The sequence below is a fragment of the Nyctereutes procyonoides genome, unplaced genomic scaffold (genome assembly GCF_905146905.1).
Source record: "Nyctereutes procyonoides isolate TBG_1078 unplaced genomic scaffold, NYPRO_anot_genome, whole genome shotgun sequence".
NCBI lineage: Eukaryota > Metazoa > Chordata > Mammalia > Carnivora > Canidae > Nyctereutes > Nyctereutes procyonoides.
Window position 1 is genome coordinate 48941731 of NW_026575121.1, and position 22610 is coordinate 48964340.

The window sequence follows — 22610 nt, forward strand, 5'->3', positions numbered from 1 at the left end:
TACACAGAAATCTGTCCGCCTGTGTCTGAATGACCTAAGAATAAAAGAAATGATCCTTTTAAGCCACAATTGGTTATAGTTTTGCTTTTCCTTAAACTCCTATCTCAAAAAAATCAGCAACATTCCTGAGCTAGTGTTATTAAAAAGTCCTTAAAAATAAATGGCGGGGATGCCTGGGTGGCTCAGTGGTTGAATGTCTGCCTTTGGCCCAGAGTGTGACCCTGCAGTCACGGGATCGAGTTCCACATGGGGCTCCCTGCATGGAGCCGGCTTCTCCCTCTGCCTGTGTCTCTGCCTCTCTCTCTGTGTCTCTCATGAATAAACAAAATCTTTTTTAAAAAAATAATAAATGACAGCACAGAGAGGTTGTCTTAAGTGGTAGAGAACTGCATGGACAGTTCTCCTACGGAAACTGCTTGACTCAATGCCTAGAACTAAGTTGTGCACAAGTGAAGGTTTTAGTCAATGGTCACCATAATACAGGCCAACCCAAAAAGGGGTCTTAAGAGAAAAAGCAGTTTCTTAAAGTACTGGTCAGCAACTTTTTGAAGCTAATTAAGCAGCTTCTCAGTGGGGCAAGTAAGGAATGCTCTCCTACCTGTTGTCTGGTTTTTCTTTCCTATCATACCAGTGAGAAACATGAATTATCATGCAAATGAATTTAATATATTCCTAGGGGAATATATAACTGCAAAATAAATGCAAAGTGTTATTTTATATGTTGTGTACATGTATCACTTACTTGCAAACATGTCTCACTTAGCTTCCTTCCCACAGCGTGGTTTATGTAAAATATTCTACAGGTAGCTATCACTTTCAATTTGCTATTTTACACAAATAGTTTCTGTTGATAAACAATAGGATGTGCTTTACAATAAAAAGGTAGATGCTTTAATGTTGTAAATATTTACTTTACATGTACCTGGGCAATGACCCAAATGTAATGAACCTCTATCTTCTTCTTCTTCTTCCTTTTTTAAAAAAATTTTATTTATTTATTTGAGAGCAAGATATGCAGAGAGAGCACAGAGGGAGAGGGAGATGGAGAAGCAGACTCCTGCTGAGCAGAGAGCCGGATGTGGGGCTCGATCCCAGGACCCTGAGATCATGTTCTGAGCTGAAGGCAGACACTTAACCAACTGAGCCACCCAGGTACCCTGAACCTCAATCTCTGAGTATTTTTGAAATACTTAAGACTATTTGGTTACAGTGGGACTCACCATTTTCATCATTTCCTATCAAAATCCAAGAGTAAAGATACATGCCATGATTACATGTAAGGTACATATGGTGTTTTATCCCACATTCTACATGGATGTACTAAAGGGGACACGAGAACAGCCTTCACTGGATTAAATTTCTGGCGGTCCTCTGCTGCCCCCACCTGGTCAAGCTGAGGCCTGACAAGGTCTTTCCTACTCAGAAAAAAAAAGACAAAAAATGCAGGTGGTGTATGTTGGGGGGGCACTCTATTTTTATTCTTCTCTAAGATAAGTTTTAGACTCTAGCACTCTGCAAATCTCTCACATACTGGATTTACATCATTATTGGTTGGCCCAACAGAAGGTATTGTATTCATTGTTAAAGAGGAATCTTTTAAAAAGACATACATGGCTACAAATCCCCCATAAAATACCTAGGTAACAAGTGTAAACAAATCATGTATGTATATATACATATACATGCTCACACACATACACATGTATACATACAGTATGTGTTGCCTTCTCTGTGGCTTCTGGATGAACTGAAGTTTGGAGCTCAAAAAGCTAACAGAAGGAAAGGCTGAAACCATCCAGAAACATCATCAGATCTAGAGATGTTAAATGGAGACTGAGTCCTAGGAGAAGCAGCAAGGACTGTGAGACACCAGAACTGATTTGGGATAAGCAGGGATTGTAGGAATGCAGGAGAAGCCTAAAAGAAAAGGCTACACACTGTTTATTCGGAAGATGGAAGGAGAAGCACGGAATGGGGATGGTGTCACCGAAAAGCGGCTGAAGCAGAAACGGCAGAATGAAAAAGGAGAGGCAGGAAGAACGGGCTCCCTGTGGGTAGCAGGAAGAGAGAATGGGAATCGATCACGTTAGCAATATGGTGCTTGGCTGCAAAACACAGCCAGCTGTCTCTCCTCCAATTCAAGCCACCATCGCAAAATCTGTTTGCAGGGGGAGGAGCTGGTGTTTATCTTAGTGGATTGAGGTTATATATTCATGTGTTGATCATTCATTTTACTTTTGTTTTCTGCATTTCATAAATGATTATCTTTGGAGCTGGGGACTTGATCTGCTGATTTTTTTAAGTGCTTTAAATTTTAAATATTGATTTCAACTGATAGACAATATGGATGTAATGTGCAAGATATACATATAAGATAGGTCTGTTATAACAGACCTGTGTTATAAACTATATGGGCAAAGGCAGTGTTAGCAAGCCTGCAGAAGTGAGAATTCAATTTCTGTTCGCTAAACAGGACATGAAAACTAAGAATAGCAAAAGTCCTTTTTTGTTTCGACTCCTTGTCTGCAGAGCTAGAAAAAGCCTTAGCAGACAAGATGTGGAAAAATCAAGTACTGTCGCCTGAGATGTGTCATGAACGTACATTCTAGAGGTGAGTAGAGGACTCAGAACTAGTTCTCGTATGCTACCGATTTCAGCGTGTGGCAGGCAAATATAGTACTGATCTAAATTCAGCTTAGAATTTTATATAGAGTCTATATCCATTACATTTAACTTTGTTGGGGTGGAAGAGTGGGTAGCTGCCTTATTTCAATTCCTCGGCCTTCTGACTCTGAACTATGATAATTCTAAAGCACCAGGAATATAGTCTTTACTCTTAGCCTATACAGAGAAAGAGGTATGAAGACCACAGTAAGTAGAATTCTTATGATTAGAAATGGTGAGAAGATATTAATAACTATGTATCAAAGGCATTGCTTGGAGCGAGAATAGATAGCTATCTACATAAAACAATAACTAGCTATGCTATGTTTGGAGAAAAGATGAAACAGTTCAGAGAACACATCACTAACAGAAATGGTATTTATTATAAATTATGGCATTAGTTTTAAAATGCTACATGTTGATGTCTTTTAGATTTTCTGCTTTGAGAAACCCTCAAGGAGATGAGACATGTAAGTTTCTAGAAACAGTACATGATGCCATGTCCCCTCTGATGATGTGAAGAAAGTAAATTAAAAACACGCTCCCACTTTTTGGTAGAACCTCTATCGTGAAGTTAGAAAGCCCCAAAGTTAGAAAGGCAAGATGAACAAGAAGGTCTCGGTTTGCAAGTGAAGCGGCCTCGTAAGCAGACTTCAACCTGATTAAATCTTACCATTGTCTACAGAAATTCCAAGCACACTTGATATCTTTCTCACACTGAAAACACAGAAAAAGTCACTTTGTTATTGGCTTTTCCGCACCCTCACAAATTGATTCACGGGCTTTATGTTTTTCACAGCAGTTTTAAGGATTAACATACATTCAAGGCTGGAATGTCAGAATGTGGACACTTGATCAGCTACATCCTGGGCTCAGAAGAATGAAAGGAACCCGTCCCAGATGGCCTTGGGACTTGCACAGGGAAAATCCAAATATTAAATTATAAATATCAGAGAACATCTGGCTGTCAAAGCTGCTGAATTTTACGTTAAGAAATACTGAACAGAGTGGTTGGGACAAAGGGTCCAGCACTTTTAGGTCTGCTTTTGCAGATGACCACGTTCCACATTGTGTCACTCTCTTCCAAAGAAGGAAATTTCATCACGAGCTCTTCATCCCACTTGCTCTGAGCTGGAAGGAAAGTCAAGTTGGTGATGTGGTGCGGTGTGGCCTGGGACTCTCCCCTCTGAGATGTCACATGAGATGGTTGGCTGTTATGATGGTATGTCATGGGACTTACTGTGGTTAAAAGTGAGAGAGTTATCCAGGCTGCCCAGCTGCTGCAATCTGGCATGCATCATTCCTGTTCTGTTACGGGAAACAGGCAAGGTCTGAGATTTTCGATCATGAACTATGGGTCCCAACCCCTCCTGGTTCCTGCAACATGAGTGAAATGGGATAGAAGCAAAAGTTAGACTTGTTACACTGCAGCGAGACGAGGAAGGTTAGTGAGGCCAGGACATAGCACGAAGGGACCAGCCACACGCCAACCAGGAGCAGCACGGCCTGCCTGGGGCCGGGTGAGCCAGGGATGCACACACAGGCGGCAGCTCTTAAAAAGGTTCACAGCCAAGCACCTGATGACGAGGAAGCAAAAACCAAACCAAAGCAGGGAACTTTTCAGTTTTTAGAAAGTACTTTAGAGATGCTGTTTTTAAAAAACTGGAGCATCGGTCTGATGTGGTGCTAAAGGTTAGAGTTCTGACAACTGCCAAACACCATGAATCTTTTCAGATTATATGTGTTATTAAAGAGCAAAAAAAATGTTTTTAATGAGAATAATGCATTGGAAGAAACAGAACAAACATGCAATGAGAGGGATTATATGAGGTGGTTTAACACCTTTATTCTTACCCAGGCAGGAAGGAGAAGAGCCACACCCTTTGTTAAACTTGTCAGCAGTCAAGTAAAGAAAATAGAAAAGTGATCGGGGTTAGCAATCAAACAGCTAACTTCCTACTGTGTACCATCACCAGAGCAGATGAAAAATGAGACCCGTGCTGGAATGACACCTGTCCCCCAGCCCGTAGCCAACCGTCTCCCTCACTGTGTTATTGTGTGGAGTAGAACAGGGCATGCATGGAGTATCATCGGGCAACATGCTGCTGGGTGATTTCAGAGGGACACAATGAGAAAACGCAGTATTCATCAGACCAGACTGCCACAGAGGGCAGACACTGACAGCATTTAGATAACTGCTCAGGATCCTTTTCACACGTAGCAGAGACCAAGTGAATCTTCTATAAAGCATGGCACATCTTTCTACAATGCACATAACAAGTTACACCACCTCCTGCCTCCGCCTTCCTATGCCCATCTATTTTTAGGATAGCCCAAGGAAACACACTTTTACATGCAAATATATACAGGGGGCTTATAAAGTCAGGAAATCTTTTTTAAAAATTAAATTTGTAGCCCTTAAAAAAAGTAAGTTCACAGTTACACAAAACCCAATTCTAAAATATTTTGTTGGGCAGAAATCTTCAGCTTCCCACACGCACCATGTTCAGCTCCGAAGCATATCATCTTATTTTGCACAACACTCTCCAAATGCCATCCTGTTCTGTAAGTGACAGTTACTGCAAGAAGACTGTGAAGCTTGCTGGGCACAGTGCCTTCCGGTTACAAATACACTGTCTGCCCATCTTCACGGGGCAAAGTCAAAGGGAATAAATTTGGGGTGCGAGGTGTTACTGTATAAGGTCACCCTGTATATACTTGCATTTGCTACTCAAAAGTGCAAATGTAAAATTTACTGTTACAATAAAAAAAAGTTAAAATGAGAGAATTTTAAGTGCCACTGCATTTAGTTAAAAATAAATACAAATAGGATGAAAGCATAAAATATGCTAAATCAGCTCTTTCAAAAAAAAACCCCCACAAACTTTTATTGAACATTAAACATAATTCTGCAATTTCTCAAATGTCCCAAGAAAAAGAACAATGTTAACATAAAAAGTAAAATCTCCATGCTCAAATAGTCTTAAATAATCTCTTTCCTGTTTCATTGCTGTAAAACAGAATTATAGATAAAAGGAAAAAGAAACTCAATAACGACTAAATTTTAAGTGTTTCCTAAAATGGAAATATGTTTACTTAGAAATAAACTGTTAAAAATGATAACAATAGAAAAATAGGATCCTTAGACCAACCATATAAATACATAATCACAGACACGCAACACGGACAAAACAGATCCAGATGCACTGTGCAGCCACAGAGCAGATGAGAACTTGGGAAGGACAAGACATGCTCTAAAGAAATGCCTCAGAGAAGGAGCTGTGTGGGTGCCCCCTGCAATGAGTTTCTAGCTTCCCTTGAACTCAGTATGGATCTGAGAGTGTGGTGTGGGACAGGGCAATGAGGATTTGTAAGACTCAACCAAGAGTTCTGGCCAGACAAAAGCAGGGCATGGACAGCTTATCTGGAGTTAGGCTCCAGGTGGGAGCTTGGTAGAGCTTATCTGGAGTAAGATTCCATGGTACAGGGCATCCTGGGTGGCTCAGCGGTTTAGCGCCACCTTCAGCCCAGAGCTTGATCCTGGAGATCTTGGATCGAGTCCCACGTCAGGCTCCCTGCATGGAGCCTGCTTCTCCCTCTGCCTGTATTTCTGCCTCTCTCTCTCTCTCTCTCTCTCTCTCTCATGAATAAATAAATAGAATCTTAAAAAAAAAAAGACTCCATGGTACAGATGGTTTTTATGGAACAAATCTGAGGTGGACTGAATACATTCTTTCACGAAATAAAAAAAGGAAATGTTATTAAGTGAGAAATTAATATCTTTGTAGCTGGGAGAAGGCATGGGAAAAAGTGACCTCTGAAAGTCAAATAGGGGTGGAGAAAGCACTGGAGGAGGACAAAGGAATGAGAAGACACAGCTGGAGGAGCTGAGAGGAGAGAGAGGGGACACGAAAACAGAATCTGGGGGAGCACGTGGAAGGAAGCAAACAAGTGCAGCAGCAGGCCATGAAGGGAAATCCTTCCAAGAGATGTACATGAGGCAAAATGAGACAGAAGGAGTGTAGGAATATAGGCGAAAGATGCCACCAGATTTGATGGTCGCAGTCCAAAGACATGGCTGTTGATGAGATTTCCAACTGCCAATCATCACAGATGACAATTTCCACATATTCAGAGCCAAGTGATACAGAGAATGATGCACACTTCAAACTAAACCCCCACAGTACCTGGCTATATATCGCTTCCCCATGTACTGGAACTGGTGTAAGCAGACTCTGCAAACAGAATTAAAGACTGTTAGGAAAACATGAAAATAAAATGGTTTTCAATACATTGTTTATTATTTAAACCCATCAGCAACAATCCATTTGATAAACTCTTACACCTACCACTAGCTTACTTCAGGTGTTCAGAAATTCTTGGGCAGGTCTCTCTCACCCAGAGAAAATCACTAACACTACAGGGGAGGCACCAGGCTGAGCTATCGGTACTTTGTGTCGTGGTTAAAGTCACAAATAAAGGCCTGGGACCAACAGGATTGTCCAATGGCTCAGGGTTTAGACGTTGACTTAGGCAGTTTGCCTCAGAAATCACGACAGAAAGTACTGGTGCACTATTCCCAGTTGTTAATTTGTCCTCATCCATTCTGCACAAGGAGCTCCCTCTTTTGGCTTTTCTAAATGGACCGGTCCCTTACAGACATTAAGTATCTGGTTTTTTGGTTTAATATATCCACAATATTGATTTTTTTAAATCATATATTTAATAATTTAGTAGTTACAATAATGTCCAGTAAGTTCTTCTGGTGCTGAATTTTGTCTGTCTCTCACATTTTTAAATTAGCAGAGAGAACAATCATGAGACCATGAACCAAGACCATAATCCAAAATGCACAAAGCTCCGAACTCCACCTGAGTTTCTGCAAATATATTCAGCAACAAAATCATGACCCCAACTAAGAGATATAAAGCTACTTATAATTTACCCAATTATTGTGAGTAATCACAGTACTGCAGAAATAGTTTTTACTGTAATAACAATAACATGTTTGATTGTGGGGTACTGTCTAAGACTCTGCTGGGATGGTATAGGATATACCCTATATGTAAATTGCTAAAACTTGTAAAAATTCTGGATTTGGAAAGTCATCTGGCCCCAGTAAGTTTTGTTGTTGTTGTTGTTGTTGTTTTTTTTTAATTTATGATAGTCACAGAGAGAGAGAGAGAGGCAGAGACACAGGCAGAGGGAGAAGCAGGCTCCATGCACCGGGAGCCCGATGTGGGATTCGATCCCGGGTCTCCAGGATCGCGCCCTGGGCCAAAGGCAGGCGCCAAACCGCTGCGCCACCCAGGGATCCCGTTGTTGTTGTTTTTTAAACTCACAACCCTGAGATCAAAACCTGAGCTGAGATCAAGAGTCAGACACTTAACTGACTGAGTCCCCCCACAGCTATTAAAGCTGAGTCCCCACATATCCCCAACCCAGCAATTTGGATAAAGGATTGTGGATTCATGTTCTTTTAAAGCAAAGAGCTTAAAGGAAATCAGAAACTTAGATTGAAGAGATAAAGTGAGGTAATATAGATAAAATGTAAGATTTCACTTACATTTAAAAATGGTAGCAATTTTTGTCTGTTTTTACATCTGCTTGAGCTAAGTTAGATTCAACTTAGAAATGTAGCATCCACTCAATTCAACTATTGTGTTATTTTATTCAAATGCTTTGTACACATAAGCTTTCATCCATAACAACTACATATCTAATAACTTAGGGTTGGTCACTGCTTACTGAGTCATGTACTCCTAAGAGCAGGTACTGGGGTCAGGTCCAGGAAAAATGATCTTAAAAAAGTAAGTGTGCATGTGAATACCACATTCCTGACTCAACTACATAGTACTGTTCACACTTCTTAATTAGCCAGGAAGAATCAAGAGGCAATGAGCAAAACAGAACTACTCACTCAGATATTGTAAAAAAATCCATAAGTTCAGATGTTGAAGCCTTGTTCCAATATGTAAACAAAGCATCTAAAAAGTAAACATTATTTTGGTCAGAATCATGAGGTATATACATGAGGGGATGGGGAAGAGATTTTGGAATATAAACTCAAACCTTTTAATAGCTGGTCAAAGAAATTACAGTGACCAATCTATATACCAGTAACATAAACAACATGCATATTTAATTTAAAGAAGCTATATATGAACACCTGAACTTTAATTTCATCATGCATCACCTAGCACTACACAGTACATATTTAACTTCTATAATGTGCTCTTAAATGCATTAGAAATTTCAAACAATATAAGTAGGCAAATAATCTCAAGTTAGGATCTCTCTTGGATGACTACAGAATCTCTCTCCAGTAAGGAATCTGTTGAAAACTCTTGTATATACGTAAGTACTCTCTTCCTAACACATACATACAGAAATGAAAGCATACATGCTGCACACGCTGTTTTTCCTTTGAGTTTTAATTCAACAGTATAGCTTGGATCTATTCCAATCTTTTTCAAGTTGCCTGATATTCCTTTCCATGAATGCAGTATAACTGAGCCAGTTCCTTGCTGATACACATTTACTTGTTTTCCCCTGTAATCTTTGGCTACTTTAAATTATGCTCAGAAGAATGTCCTTTTACATGGATGTTTGCACACTTGTCCAACTACATCCATAGGACAAATATTCTCAGAAATAAAACAGCCATGTCAAATGTTATGTGCATTTAAATTTTTGACAGATATTGCCAAATAGCTTCCCAAACAAGCAGGATATACAAGTTCCTGTGGACCAGCATAATGATGATGTATACTCTCGATTAAGGAGTCACACTCACACCTGCTCTGCATCAAGATAACCTGGCATATTTTTAGTAAAGGCAAATCCTACAAATCCATTTAACAGGAAGCATTCTCTGCGTATGACCCTTAACTTTGAAGAATTGCAAAGAGACGGTTATCATTTGATAGTTAAACATTTTTACATTCTTACATTTTAGACTGAGAAACTGGTGAAGAGATTTCCCTCAGGGAGAAAAGCCACTGAGTTTTGGGGCCTGAGGTGAGCGAGTGTGTCTGCAGAGATGCTGATGGCTCATGAAGGCACATGGCCACGGACTTTTTACTCCATACTTGTCAAGAACAGTGACAGGCAGGAGAAGCCATGAGATACACATGGAGAATCTGTTAGGCGTGAGTATTGTGCTAGGTAGTCTCATGATTGCACACCTATCATATGTGAATCGCCACCATAATCAGAGGCAGCGTTCCAATTTACAGATAAGCTCAGGAAGGTTCAGAGAAGTCAAGTAGTCTTCCCAATCACCAGCCTAAAGAATGAGGTGGAATGAGGATTTAAATCAAGTACACCTGATTTTAAAAGCCACGTTTAGTTTATTATTAGACCAGTAACAAGGGTGGGTCAGTGAGCTCCCATCTTTCAGGAATTCTGAGTTTAGAATCCAGAGGGACAGACTCTGAGGCTTGTCATCCTCATGTGGTGAGAAACCAGGGAGCCAAGATAACAAAGGAGGACCTCTCTGGGGCAACTTGCAGATATCTGTGGTCACCCCAACACACAACTGGCTGGCCAGCCAAGGGGCGCCACGCTGCCTTTCCTTACTCTTGGCTATTGGCTGAGGCCGAGACTATTGACTGAGAAGGGGGAAGACCGCTAACCTCTATGAAGGAGGGAGGGGCCTACCCTGTAGAAGATGCTCCTTGAATGGGAGAAAAGGGAAGGAGTGGCTGTAGAGTTACACAGTTGACTTTGGTTGTCTATCTGTTAAACTATTCTGAAGGCAATTTCTCCTCCACCCCATACCATATCCAAGAATCAAGTCCAAGTAGATCATAAGATTTAAATGTGAAAATTTGAATAATACCACTTTTAAAGAAAATATACAAGAATATCTTTATGACTCTGGGGGTATGTGAAGATTCCTTAAACACAACACACACAAAAAGTCAAATTATAAAAAGAAGGAAAATTTTTAACTTAAAAGTATTTTTTTTTTAAAGCTCTAACTCTAAAACTGTTTTGAAGAGGTCACTGCATTTTTAAAGTATATGCACAGCCTTCCAGAGGGCTGCCTTCAAAGGATAACTTTCACTTGGATGCAAAACTTCTGGTAGTTATGTTCTTAAAAAAGTAGTTTTGTTCTATATATCATATTTATATGATATATACCATGTAGTTATGTATCATATTTATTATTTGAAACAATATATTTTAAGAAAAACTTTCAGCAAAGGAAAAAACAGAATTACAAAGCTGGCTAAAACTCACTACCACGATATGAAGTTCAGAACTTTTGACATTAAGGGAAGACTTTCAACTTTATAACCCAAATATCAGAATAAGTGCCCAGTGCTTTGCTATTTGGTCATCATCAAGGAAAATCTTATCTGTTGTTTTTTAAAAAGCTATTTTAGAGTAACAAATTGACAGAATAATAATCCAGTCCTGAAGCATTTTTAAGTACAGGTATGTGGTTCCTAACATCTGAGTACTACAGTCAGGCTATTATTGTTGCACAAATGAAAACTTGATACAAAAGAAACACTATTTTCAGGCAGAAATCCCTTCCACTGGATGTTTAAGGCCCACACTGCCACCAAACATAGGCAGCATGAGAGGCCTTCAGCATTTTGTTTTCAAAAGACCTCACCTTCACTCAATACATTTCACAGGATACTTTCTGATACGTTGCAGTGAAAATAAGATAAGAAATGTGACGTCGTACCATGGCGCAATTTCATGTGATTGCTTATATCACAAAAGCAGAGTTGAAATGCCCTATCATGGATATTTACAAGTTTTATTCTATTAAAAATTATGGTTGTCAAACCCTTCACCAGAAACTTAATCTACTAGGATACCATGAATTCCATCAGAAAACTAAAAAGTCGCATCTCACTTCCAGTTAAAGCCAGGAATGTCAGATACACTCTACATGGAAGAGATGCTTGGGTTCCCCAACGCTAAATATTCTAATTCAAGAGCCTAATAAAGTTATGCAAGTTGTCAGTAAGTTTGTTTGGAAAATTAAATTATTATATTTTTTATTATTTATTATTAAATCAAAGGCTACCTCGTTAATCTGCTTCTGTCTCCTTTATTTACGATGATAGGTCTGAGTTTAATAAAAAACTTTAAAATGGCCCATGCACATTTTAGAACTCACTTTCTAGAATAATTAGTAAAAATCTTTTTCCAAATTAAGACTTTTATTTCTGCTACACTTAGTAAATTAACATGTATTTCAAATGAGGAAGAAAAGCCTTTTAAGTCCTTCTATCTTTCAAGCAATTACAGGTTTTAAAAAAGAAACCAAATACTGAAATAAAGTAAAAACAGTATCTTCGCTTTCACCTACCATCAGACATGCTTTTTAAGATGTAGAGGAAACACATCAGCAGGCTTTTAATCTCGGACTGGTCAAGTTTGTCACAACGAACCACAGAATTTCCCAAAGTGCCACTTTGTTGGTGCTGGAAAAAAAAAAAGAAATACATGTGATTTTTTTAAAAAAATCCATAAATCCCTCGTTATAGGTAAAACAAAATTAGGCTCATTTTTCTCCCTTGGAAGACAAAGATTCTTAGAATTGAGTCAAACTACACAAACTGGAAAGTATAACTCACTTGTTGAGAAACCACAGGCACACCTTCACCAAATACACACACAGGTGCTAGTTCACAGAGGCTCTGACTTGTTTGCATACTTTCCTAAGAGACAAGCCAGCAGGCACAGACTTTTCAAACTGGACAACCATAGCTGTAGATACCAGCTTAGTTCTGAAATGCCAAGTACCATCTCATGCAAAAAAGTATGTGTGCTAGGTTCAAAGAGAGAAATGATGAGTCGGAAGACACCGCAGATCCAACCATATCCTCAAGAGAACAACAGTGGCTGAGAGAACAAATAAAATCTACACTCCTGTTGTGTACCAGCCATGAAAGCCTGGGGCTGAGTCCCTGTCATTCAGCTGACATTGTGGGGTACCCCGGGGGGATACAATAGGCAGGTACGCAATAGGGACACCTCAGCAGAGCTTGGCCAAAGACCCTAAACTGATGAGATCATTCCCCTCATCAGCTTAGCTCAACACTGCAAACTTCAGAAAGCACAGTGTACAGGGTAAGAGCAGTTTTGCCACTAGAGAGCAAGTTTCAGGTTTAAGGGGTTCACATTGAAAAACAAAAAAACAAGAATCTCATCTCCTGATAAAAACACAGGAGATTTAAAAAAAAGTTATAGTTCCAATTGAAATCAGGAATCTGTGGGATGCCTGGGTGGCTCGGTGGTTGAGCATCTGCCTTTGGCTCAGGGCGTGATCCCGGGGTCCTGGGATCAAGTTCCACATTGGGCTCCCTGCTTCTCCCTCTGCCTATGTCTCTGCCCCTCTCTGTGTCTTTCATGAACAAATAAATAAAATCTTAAAAAAAAAAAAAAAAGAAATCAGGAATTTATTTTTTTGCCAAATACCAAAGCAGAAAGATCCATTAAAAATAGTCTGTCATTTAAGGTACTGGGGAGGTAATTGAAAAAAAAAATACACAGTAAACAGATTTAATTAATAACAGACATGAGTATTTTTATCATAGGAAGAAATACAGGTGCAGTTAGTGGCAAAACTGTGGTGCGGGTGCATCATTTCGCCCACCCACTTCGCCAGGGCCACTAGGAGAACCCAGTACTTCTTGTAGTGCGAGGGAAGGTGCAGCATGCAAAGTTTCCTCTGGCAAAGTTGGAATTGTTAGAAGGGAAAAATCCACAGTGACCCGGTTTTTCCTGGGTGACTGGCAGCTCTCTTCCTCCTCTCCAGCACTGCGTATGACACAAGCAGAATGCCTTCTGAGCAGCTTCTCACTCTACACATGAAGGCAAGTCACAGTCAAGGGAAAAATTCAACACATCATGACACACACCCACTCTGAAATGCTCGCGCTTCTAACAGAACTGCACTGAAGGATAACTGTTTCATTGCCAGCCACAGAAATACAGGTATGATTACAAACATGATGCACAAGAAGGTCCTTTTCCATGCTTCTGAGAACTAGAAATACGTCCCTGAGTGGTTCACCTATTTGTTGGTATGTGTGCTTGCCTATAACCTGAAATAACTTAGGAAAACAGTGGCTAGGGCAAAACCAATCTATCATTGTTCCAGGTTTAAATTCAAGCTTTATCCATTCCCATGAAGGTCCAAACAGTCTGACCCTTGATTATTTAAAGAAAATATGTTAAATACAAGGAGGGTGTGTTGTGGTGGGGGATATGAGTGTGAGCAGGTTTCCAATAAAGCCTTATCTCTGAATCATCTAGATAATCAATTCATTTTTCTGGAGCTGGCCCCGGACCAAATGGATTAACTGTGTATAAATGATATTCTCTGGCATACAGATCATGGAGATTCTAAATCAGTGGCGTTTTGATCTCCCTACCTGTCCAACCTACCAAACTATTTGCTCAAGGTCCTCCACTGTAAACACTGCCCTGATGTGAAATCTTGGAAACAGGAATTAGAGGGGGTGGGAGGAGTTTCAGGAGATGGGTCCCATCCTTAGATAATCCTCTGATCACAACTCTGATAATAACTCCAGATTAACTGAATTATTAAAAAAAAAAAAACTAATAAAAGTCACACTTAATGAACACCAGAACATGAAGCATGGTTTACTTTGGGCTAAATCCATTAGTTGTAAGAAACACTGAAGTTATATGAAAAGAAATTACCTTATCCAGGGAATTGCTTTTCTCAGTATTCCTTTCTGGAAGGCTGTTCCCCGAATCTGTGCTTATGAGAGATCCTCTTGAATCAGCATTTCTCACACTATTGATGTTTGGAGTTGACGTTGTATATGGAGAAGCTAAACAGAAATTAAGCCGAGACCAATGATTTGGTGAGGCAGAATAATATAAATACTGAACTTTATGGGAAATTGTTTCTATGACAATTACTACTATTATTATTTTTGTTGTTGTTGTTAGGAAGTTGGCTCAAGAGTATCATTCAACTACTTCACGTTTAAAAAACCAGACCATCATCTGAAGCATTCAGACATAACCATCAATTCACTTATGTGACGCCACCTTTGATTCCTCAGACTAAAGGAACACATGTTCCAGAATGAGATAAAGACATTAAAAATAAAAAAGATAAAACTACCTACAGCTATCAAATAAAAAACTGAAGCCATGCAATAAACCACAGTACTCACACTATGCTGAGGTGCCCTAGGAAACTCACAGGGGTGTCTTGGGATGTTTTAAATTTTCAAGAAAAACACGATGATGCTTGAATCTGCCAAAACTGCAGTTTCAATGCTACATCATGCTACGTTCCTTCCAATGATGTCATATCTTTGTGAAGCTAGGTATTTGGTGGCTGCTATGATAAAAAGTACTGGGTGAAAATCAATTGTGTAACAGGAAATGAAGGTGATGGTGACAACTGATTCCAAATTTGAGAAGCTAGGCAGTGCCTAACAGGCACACACATCCCATTAGTAACAGCTGTGGTTATTAAAAAAAATAATAATTTTTCTTTAAATGTATGTATGTATTTTTTCAAATGCCTATTAAGTTGTGCAGATATAAGAACTTATTACATTACATGGCTCTAAGTACCTAATAAACAGAATTGCTGGGTGTTTATTCTGGCCTGGGGACTCGAAAAAAAATAGTGTGATGATAAGCATGCTGTGAATGGAGAATGTTTGGGAATCTCTGCAACAAACAGTTACGAGCAGAAATGAAATCTTAGAAATAAAATTTGTCAGGGCACCTGGTGGCTCAGTGGTTGAGCGTCTGCCTTTGGCTCAGGTCATGATCCTGGGGTCCTCTAATTTAGTCCTATATGGGGCTCCCTGCAGGAAGTCTGCTTCTCCCTCTGCCTATGTCTCTGCCTCTCTCTGTGTCTTTCATGAATAAGTAAAATTTTTAAAAATGTTAAAAAAAAAAAAAGAAATTTGTGACAGCCGTGAAAAAACAGCATATGAAGGCAGAAACCAGCCCCCATCTTGGTACTATGGAAATTTAAAAAGTGATAGATTGACTTGACTTTCTGTTTAGATAAGACTTAAGTATATCACATAATTTAAAACAACTGTCAAACTTGCACATTCCACGCTAAACCAAAAGGCGTGCCTCCAGCTGAAAGGCCTGGCTGGCTGTGCACACTGTATGAAGAGCCTTTTGGCACTGTGCTCCAGCAAGCTGTAAGCACAGGCTCCCACACCCACACCGAAGATGTTCCCCAATACCTCAGAACAGGCTGGCCATTTTCAGATTTAAGGATGCAAATTAGCTGCCACAGATGGAGACATTTCTTCTTCTTTATTTTTTTAAGTTTTTATTTATTTGCTTTATCTATTTATTTATTTATTTATTTAGAGTGTGTGTAACTCAAGGGGGGAGGGACAGAAGGAGAGAAAGAATCCCAAGCAAACCCCACACTGAACATGGAGCCCAAAGTGAGGCTCAATCTCAAGACCCTGAGATCAGGAATTGAGCTGAAATCGAGAATTGGATGCTCAACAGACTGAGCCACCCAGGTGCCCCTGAAATACCTCTAAGTTAATGCCTCCCTCTACCTAACACTCAGGTATCCACCACCAACATTCCTGAAACTGATTCAACGTATTAAAATTAAGAAGAGCCAGCCAATTTGAAAATATAAGTGACGGTTGGAATATGTAAACCACTGGCCCCAGGATGCCTCATCCCAGAACAGAAACTGTGTGATTGATTGTCATGGGGAACAGGTATGAAAAAACTATGAGCCTTTTTCTATACTTAGAGATAAAACATACATTATGAGCAAATTATAATTATAGTCCTCCTAATATAACCAGACTTCATATTTAATGTAGAACATAATGATCATGAGAAAGAAATCTTCACTAAAGTAAAATTAGACCTTAAGTTCTCAGGGTTTAGGTTCAGTTCCAGAAATGGAGTCCTAATCTAAGGCAAACAGATGGAAATGCAATAAATCAAAATCAACATGTTTAGTAGAACTATGTTCCCATTGTGTATGGGGTGGGTATGCATGTGTGTTTGTACTTAATATATCAGCCTAGTGCATAACTTTTAAAAGTCTTAACTTGTAAGTAAAATGAAAAGAAGTTTGGTTCAGCTCCGTCTTCTTTGTATAGACAGCCCAATGCAAAACACTGAGCAGGCCTAAGAATGTGTGCCTTTTAAAACGAATATAATCTCAGGGTAGTTTTCATCCAGGCAATGAATCAGTTCTAGAAATCTTCATGTACTACATTCCAAAGGCATTTAAAAACAATGCTGAAGGTGAATTCCCAATATGTAAGGAAACAGGATTTCTACAAAATAGAGTTTTAAGGAGAAAGCCTGCTCTTGAAGGATAGCATCTGAATTCAAGTGAATTGGAAACTCCTTGGTGAATAAAAGAAGAGTTGCTCAAGCTACCAGGAAACTAGCAAACCCAGCTCAAGGGTGAGGGCTTTTCTGGAAGGCATTCCTAAAAGGGAACAAGGATTTAAGTCTTTAAAGATGGAGGTAATAGAAACAAAGCCTGAGGGTATACAAGTCTGTGAGGGTGAATTCCTATGAAAAGTGGAATCAGATCTTGGAATTTAAGAGAGTGAAAAGGGATTAATTCAGTCTCCAATACTTTTCATAACTTTGTCATGAACACAGAGAAACTCAAGGTCATTAATACAAGTCAAGTCTTAGTAATGACACCCAATGGCTCATCCTTAAGTTCTCAAGGCAACCCACACCCTAACAAGGTGAATGCAGGGTTGGAGAATAAAGTCAGAGTCAAAGCATTACCTCATTCTAGTTTGATCATTTCCACAAAGTCTTGAATTCTACAGAGTATTGGTCAGGGAGTTAAGATTTCAACATATTCCTGACCCCAAGAGTCATGAAATTGGCTCCTAAGAGTGTATCACAAAGCATGTATAATTGTGCTTGCTATAATGGCAGTCAGATATTAACACTGAGCATCACCATGCCAGGCACTGTGCACGTCATACAAGCTTTCCACTCCTTGACATGACTCTGTTTTGGAGATGTGGACACTGAGCGTAAAGAGGAGAGATGTGCTACCCAGGGCAATTAGTAATTGATGGATCCTGGATCCAAAACCACCTCTGTCTGACTTTAAAGCCAGTGCTGTGGGATCCCTGGGTGGCGCAGCGGTTCAGCGCCTGCCTTTGGCCCAGGGCGCGATCCTGGAGACCTGGGATCGAATCCCACGTCGGGCTCCCAGGGCATGGAGCCTGCTTCTCCCTCTGCCTGTGTCTCTGCCTCTCTCTCTCTGTGACTATCATAAATAAATAAAAATTAAAAAAAAATAAAGCCAGTGCTGTGAATTCCTGCAGAAAGAATCTTCCCACAAAAGTCCCTTTCCTGCTCCAGGAACAGTGGCTAGGTGTGTGGGCGGAGCAGGGCAAAGAAGACAGACTGAGGGCCCCAGGAGAAAGGCACATACAAACACCATGTGCCAGTCTCTACTCTGAGCATTCTGCATGAATTAACACATTTAATCTTTATGATGTCTAATGAGATAACTACAACTATGAAAAGTAAACATAAGTGTAAGTAAGATTACAGATTGGTATTATAGGATAAATTTGGGCATTAGTATGGGGTTTCTGATTTTACATTCTTCTCATTTTCACCACCTGCATGAAACAGCATCATCTTGACATCAAGAACAACACAAAAGGTAAGGACATAAATTCAGAATAAACAATACTCCTACAAATTAAATTGCTAAGAGGACTGCCCTTTATTCTGCCCTGTGAGTTAATTCCACTACTGGGTGTTCCAAGCACTGGCCTTAGCAGGCTCTTCATTTATTCAAAATGTAGTAAAAAAGAGGAATAAAGATAGAATAAACTCGTGAATATTTGTGGCAATTCTGTGAAGACACATCTACTTTTTTTTGGTACCACTATGTTTATGAAGAGTTGGCACAGGTGCTCATTAGTCAGAATATTAATAAGTACATTTCTCAGGCATTTTCTTACAGAGCACTACTCAATTTGAATCTTGATTTATGCCATCTGTTTTCTTCCCTGTGGGGGTTGCTCTTACATTATGTCAGAAAGAAAAATATTCTAGGAAAGAAGATTTTAGAAAACCAATTTTAGAATTGTATTCTTGCCACAGACCACTATCTCCTCAGTAATTATTCTATCACATTTCACCAAAATCACTATCACCACGAATAAATTCTACCCACATTCCCCCCACACACACCTGCAAAGATATTCCTTTTCTAAGAACTTTCCAAAAACTCCAATTTGAAAGTTTAAAATGATAAATTAGCTGAAGCATTAATAACAAGCAAACAGCACAAATGATTAGGTGTACTGAATCAGCAATGCGTGAGAATTTGGGGGGGGGTCTATATTTCAAGGTAGAGTTGAGGGGTTTCATTCATTAATATCAAAACCAGGAAAAGAATATTCCAAGCAGAAACTCAGACTCCGAGGTCCTGCTGTGAATGTCGGAGAGGCTCCCACCCTGTCAATGAAGGCCCTCTCAGAATCAGACCAGAGGGAAGCAGAGCAGGGAGCCTTACCTATGCCAGAGATGGCGCCAAAGAGATCTTTGTGTAGGCTGTTGTCCAGTGTGATCCCAGGCTTCTGTGGCGTCACCAGTGGGTTCGCGGCTGGCAGTAGGAGCGATTCCTCCTTCACAGTCTGTCCAAGGGGAGAGAAAGAAGTAACCAAAGATGACTTCAAAAGAGTCATCAGCTGTTCTCAGCATGTGAGGGCAGGTGCCAGCACAGGACACAAGAGCCTGGCCAGTCAGATGCACAACATGGGGGAAGCAGGAGCATGGTGTGCAGGATGGAGGGGCTGATATGATAGATGGATGAGATGGGGCACAGATCTGTGGGCAGAGCAGGTCTGGTCTATGAAGTCTCTATTTTCTGCTCCAGAAGGTCTATCATGTTCCCTTTCCAGAGCTCTGATGCCCAACATTTCCTGCGATTGTTTTTTTTTTTTTTTGCTGTGAGGCTTTTTCTAACTGGAACACTGGTTCTTCTCTCACATCGGAAATCCTCTCCAGTGAGCAACAGTAACTTACGACAGCAGCATTGTAAAGTTCTGCAAGCTTGCAGCTTCATGTGAACTCTCAGTCAGTGGAGAAATTATGTTAATTTTGAAGTTCTGTCATAAAAGGAATTTTACTTTGGTGATTTTCTCAGGATTAAAGAAGTACAAAGAGGTAGCATTATGCTCTGAATTACTTATTCAGATTCGAAAAGCAGGCAGACTCAGAGAAACTTTAGTGCAAAGATGTGGCTTTCCCAAGACTGTGCAGCATGTTACTATCAGAACTAGAGCTAGCACTGAGTTCTCACAGTACACAGGTTAGAACTACGCTTTTTTTTTTAAACTTCCTCTCCCCATAAATTTTTGTTGAATATACAGAGAAGGTCCTTTTGTCTTACAAGATATGGCCCATCAGGAAAGCATGGTTTTAATATGATTTTCAGTCTAAGAGTTGAAGGTTTACTTACTGACCCCATCTTAGTAAAAAATGCAATTAATCAAGAGTACTATGGATTATTATGGTTTTAGTGGCAAAATAAAAAAGAATGGGTGTGTCCTGGGTTGAATAGTGTTCCCCCCAAATTCATATCCAGCCAGAACCTCAGAATGTTGGAAAGAGGATCTTTGTAGCTGTGAATAAGATGGAAAGTAAAATGAAGTCATCCTGGATTAGGAGACCTGCCTCCAATCACTGGTGTTCTTATAAGAAAAGGAGAAGACATTAGAGATGATACAGATACACACCAGGAAGAAGACCATGTGAAGACAGAGGCCAAAATTGTTACAATGTAGCCATGAGCCATAGAATGCAAGGATTGATTGATTGATTGATTGATTTTTGAAGATTCTATTTATTTATTCATGAGACACACACAGAGAGAGAGGCACAGACACAGGCAGAGGGAGAAGCAGGCTCCATGCAGGGAGCTTGACGTGGGACTCGATCCAGGGTCTCCAGGATCACACCCTGGGGCTGAAGGCGGCGTTAAACCACTGAGCCACCTGGGCTACCCAAATGCAAGGATTCCAAGCAAGCACCAGAAATTAGAAGAAAGGCACAGAACAGAACAGATTTTTCACACACAGCCTCCAGAAGGAACCAACACTGTGGATATCCTAATTTGGGACTTCTGGCCTCCTGACTATGAGAGAATGAATTTCCCTTGTTTTTGGCTACTCCATCTATGTTGCTGGTTACAGCAGCCACAGGAAACAAATGCAGGCCGTGTCTAGGTATGTATGCTTACGTACACTGCCAGGGTTCACAGGGAAGGGTGACACATCCCTCACGTTGATCCGCTGGACGTTCTCAATCAGCAGACCGAACAGAGGCAGGTAGAGAGTGGCTATCCTTGCTTGATGGCTCTGAAACAAAGGCACACAGCGAAAAGTGATCCCATGGCTCTGAGAATTTAATGATGGACTGAGCTGGCATTGGCCATCTCCTGCATTTGAATCCTTCCTATAAAGACTGCTATTAGATTTTAGTGTGTAAACAGAGAAGAGTCTTAGTGCTGTTACCAACCACTAATTTTCTAATTGGTTACTTTCTTTATATTACTTAAAATAAAGGACATTTAACAATCCATATTTCCTTCCATTGGAGTCTACTCACCCTTGAAGCATATCTGTCATCAAAAGAGTGCTTTATCAGCAGGTTCTTGAGCACGCTAATGGCAATCAGCCGGACCTCCCTACATTCCTGAAGGGCGGTCCCCACTTCTCTCAGTAACAGTCCCACCAAGAAGTGGTTTCTGCAGAACTCGTCTGTTAGTGAGTAGTCAAGCTGGAGATCTGAAATGAGGATAGAAACTGCTTCAGTTACAGAAGCTACCATGTACTTTGAATAACATAAAAGCCAAACCCACCCTCTGTATTCAGCCCACCCTGTATGTCAACAGATAATCAGATTTAGCTTCAGAGAGGAAAGGGTCAATTATCTAAAATACTGCTCTATTTCTTATCACATCAGCTCTTAAATGTAAACATAGATAATTACACTGGATTTTGATTTCAGAAGACACTACATCTTACATAAATATTAAGTTAGTAAATCGTTTTAGTACCAATTTTTACAACATAGAACATGTTATATTACAAATGAAATTTTATGATCGAAGTGAAGATAAAAAATAAAGTTGTTGTCTAATGGACATTATAGAGAAGTAATTTGTACATAACACATATCATTAAAGAAACAATAAATACATATGGTCTATTAAAATGTTTTTTACTGCTTGAGTTCATTAATCTGTTTCCCGGTCATGAAAGCCTATATACTCTCATTAAAACCCAATGTGTTTAAAATGAACAAGTTAGCAAATAACCTCTTTATGTTACTATCCATGAATGAAGAAATTATTTAACCTAGAATTTTAAAAAATGTACTCGGGGATCCCTGGGTGGCTCAGCAGTTTGGCACCTGCCTTCAGCCCAGGGCGTGATCCTGGGGACCCAGGATCGAGTCCCACATCAGGCTCCCTGCATGGAGCCTGCTTCTCCCTCTGCCTGTGTCTCTGCCTCTCTCTCTCTCTGTGTGTCTGTCATGAATAAATAAAATATTTTAAAAAATAAATAAATAAATAAAAATAAAAAAATATACCCCATACTTCTGCACCTCTAAAAGCAAGTTAACAAAAACTAATGTAAACTAAAACTGAAATTCACAAAGAACCAAACTAAACTAGTTAGTCATCAGCAAGCTAAATGATAAAAAACTGAAAGCTCTTCTGAAGAACAGATAGAAGGAAACATGAAATCTACTGAAGGTGGGTGAATACAAGCGGCTACACATCACTCTAAAGCTTAAATATACCTTTCAGTAAGCTGTAGCTAGGATCTGAATTCTTATACTGAATCCATTACTAGAGGAAAATCTATAGACCCTTTCTTTGGCTTTGAGTCCATATTAGTTCCTTCTAAACCTAT

The 22610-nt window shown here is 39.8% G+C and overlaps 1 protein-coding gene across 18 annotated transcripts in view; it reads right to left on the reverse strand.

The window, feature by feature from the left end:
* DOCK9 (dedicator of cytokinesis 9) overlaps positions 1-22610 on the reverse strand; it is a 277563-nt gene that overhangs the window by 44882 nt on the left and 210071 nt on the right. For 8 of the 18 annotated variants that reach the window (XM_055336137.1, XM_055336145.1, XM_055336141.1 and 5 more), the window contains exons 31-38: positions 21298-21476; positions 20934-21047; positions 19202-19322; positions 14365-14498; positions 12002-12116; positions 8585-8651; positions 6852-6899; positions 3905-4041 (exon numbers count right to left, since the gene is read on the reverse strand). In XM_055336137.1, coding sequence (XP_055192112.1) covers positions 3905-4041; positions 6852-6899; positions 8585-8651; positions 12002-12116; positions 14365-14498; positions 19202-19322; positions 20934-21047; positions 21298-21476 — 915 coding nt within the window. Of the gene's footprint in view, positions 1-3337; positions 3382-3904; positions 4042-4518; positions 4556-6851; positions 6900-8584; positions 8652-12001; positions 12117-14364; positions 14499-19201; positions 19323-20933; positions 21048-21297; positions 21477-22610 lie in introns of those variants that run through there. The other 10 variants (XM_055336148.1, XM_055336143.1, XM_055336140.1 and 7 more) reach the window with 5 other exon arrangements.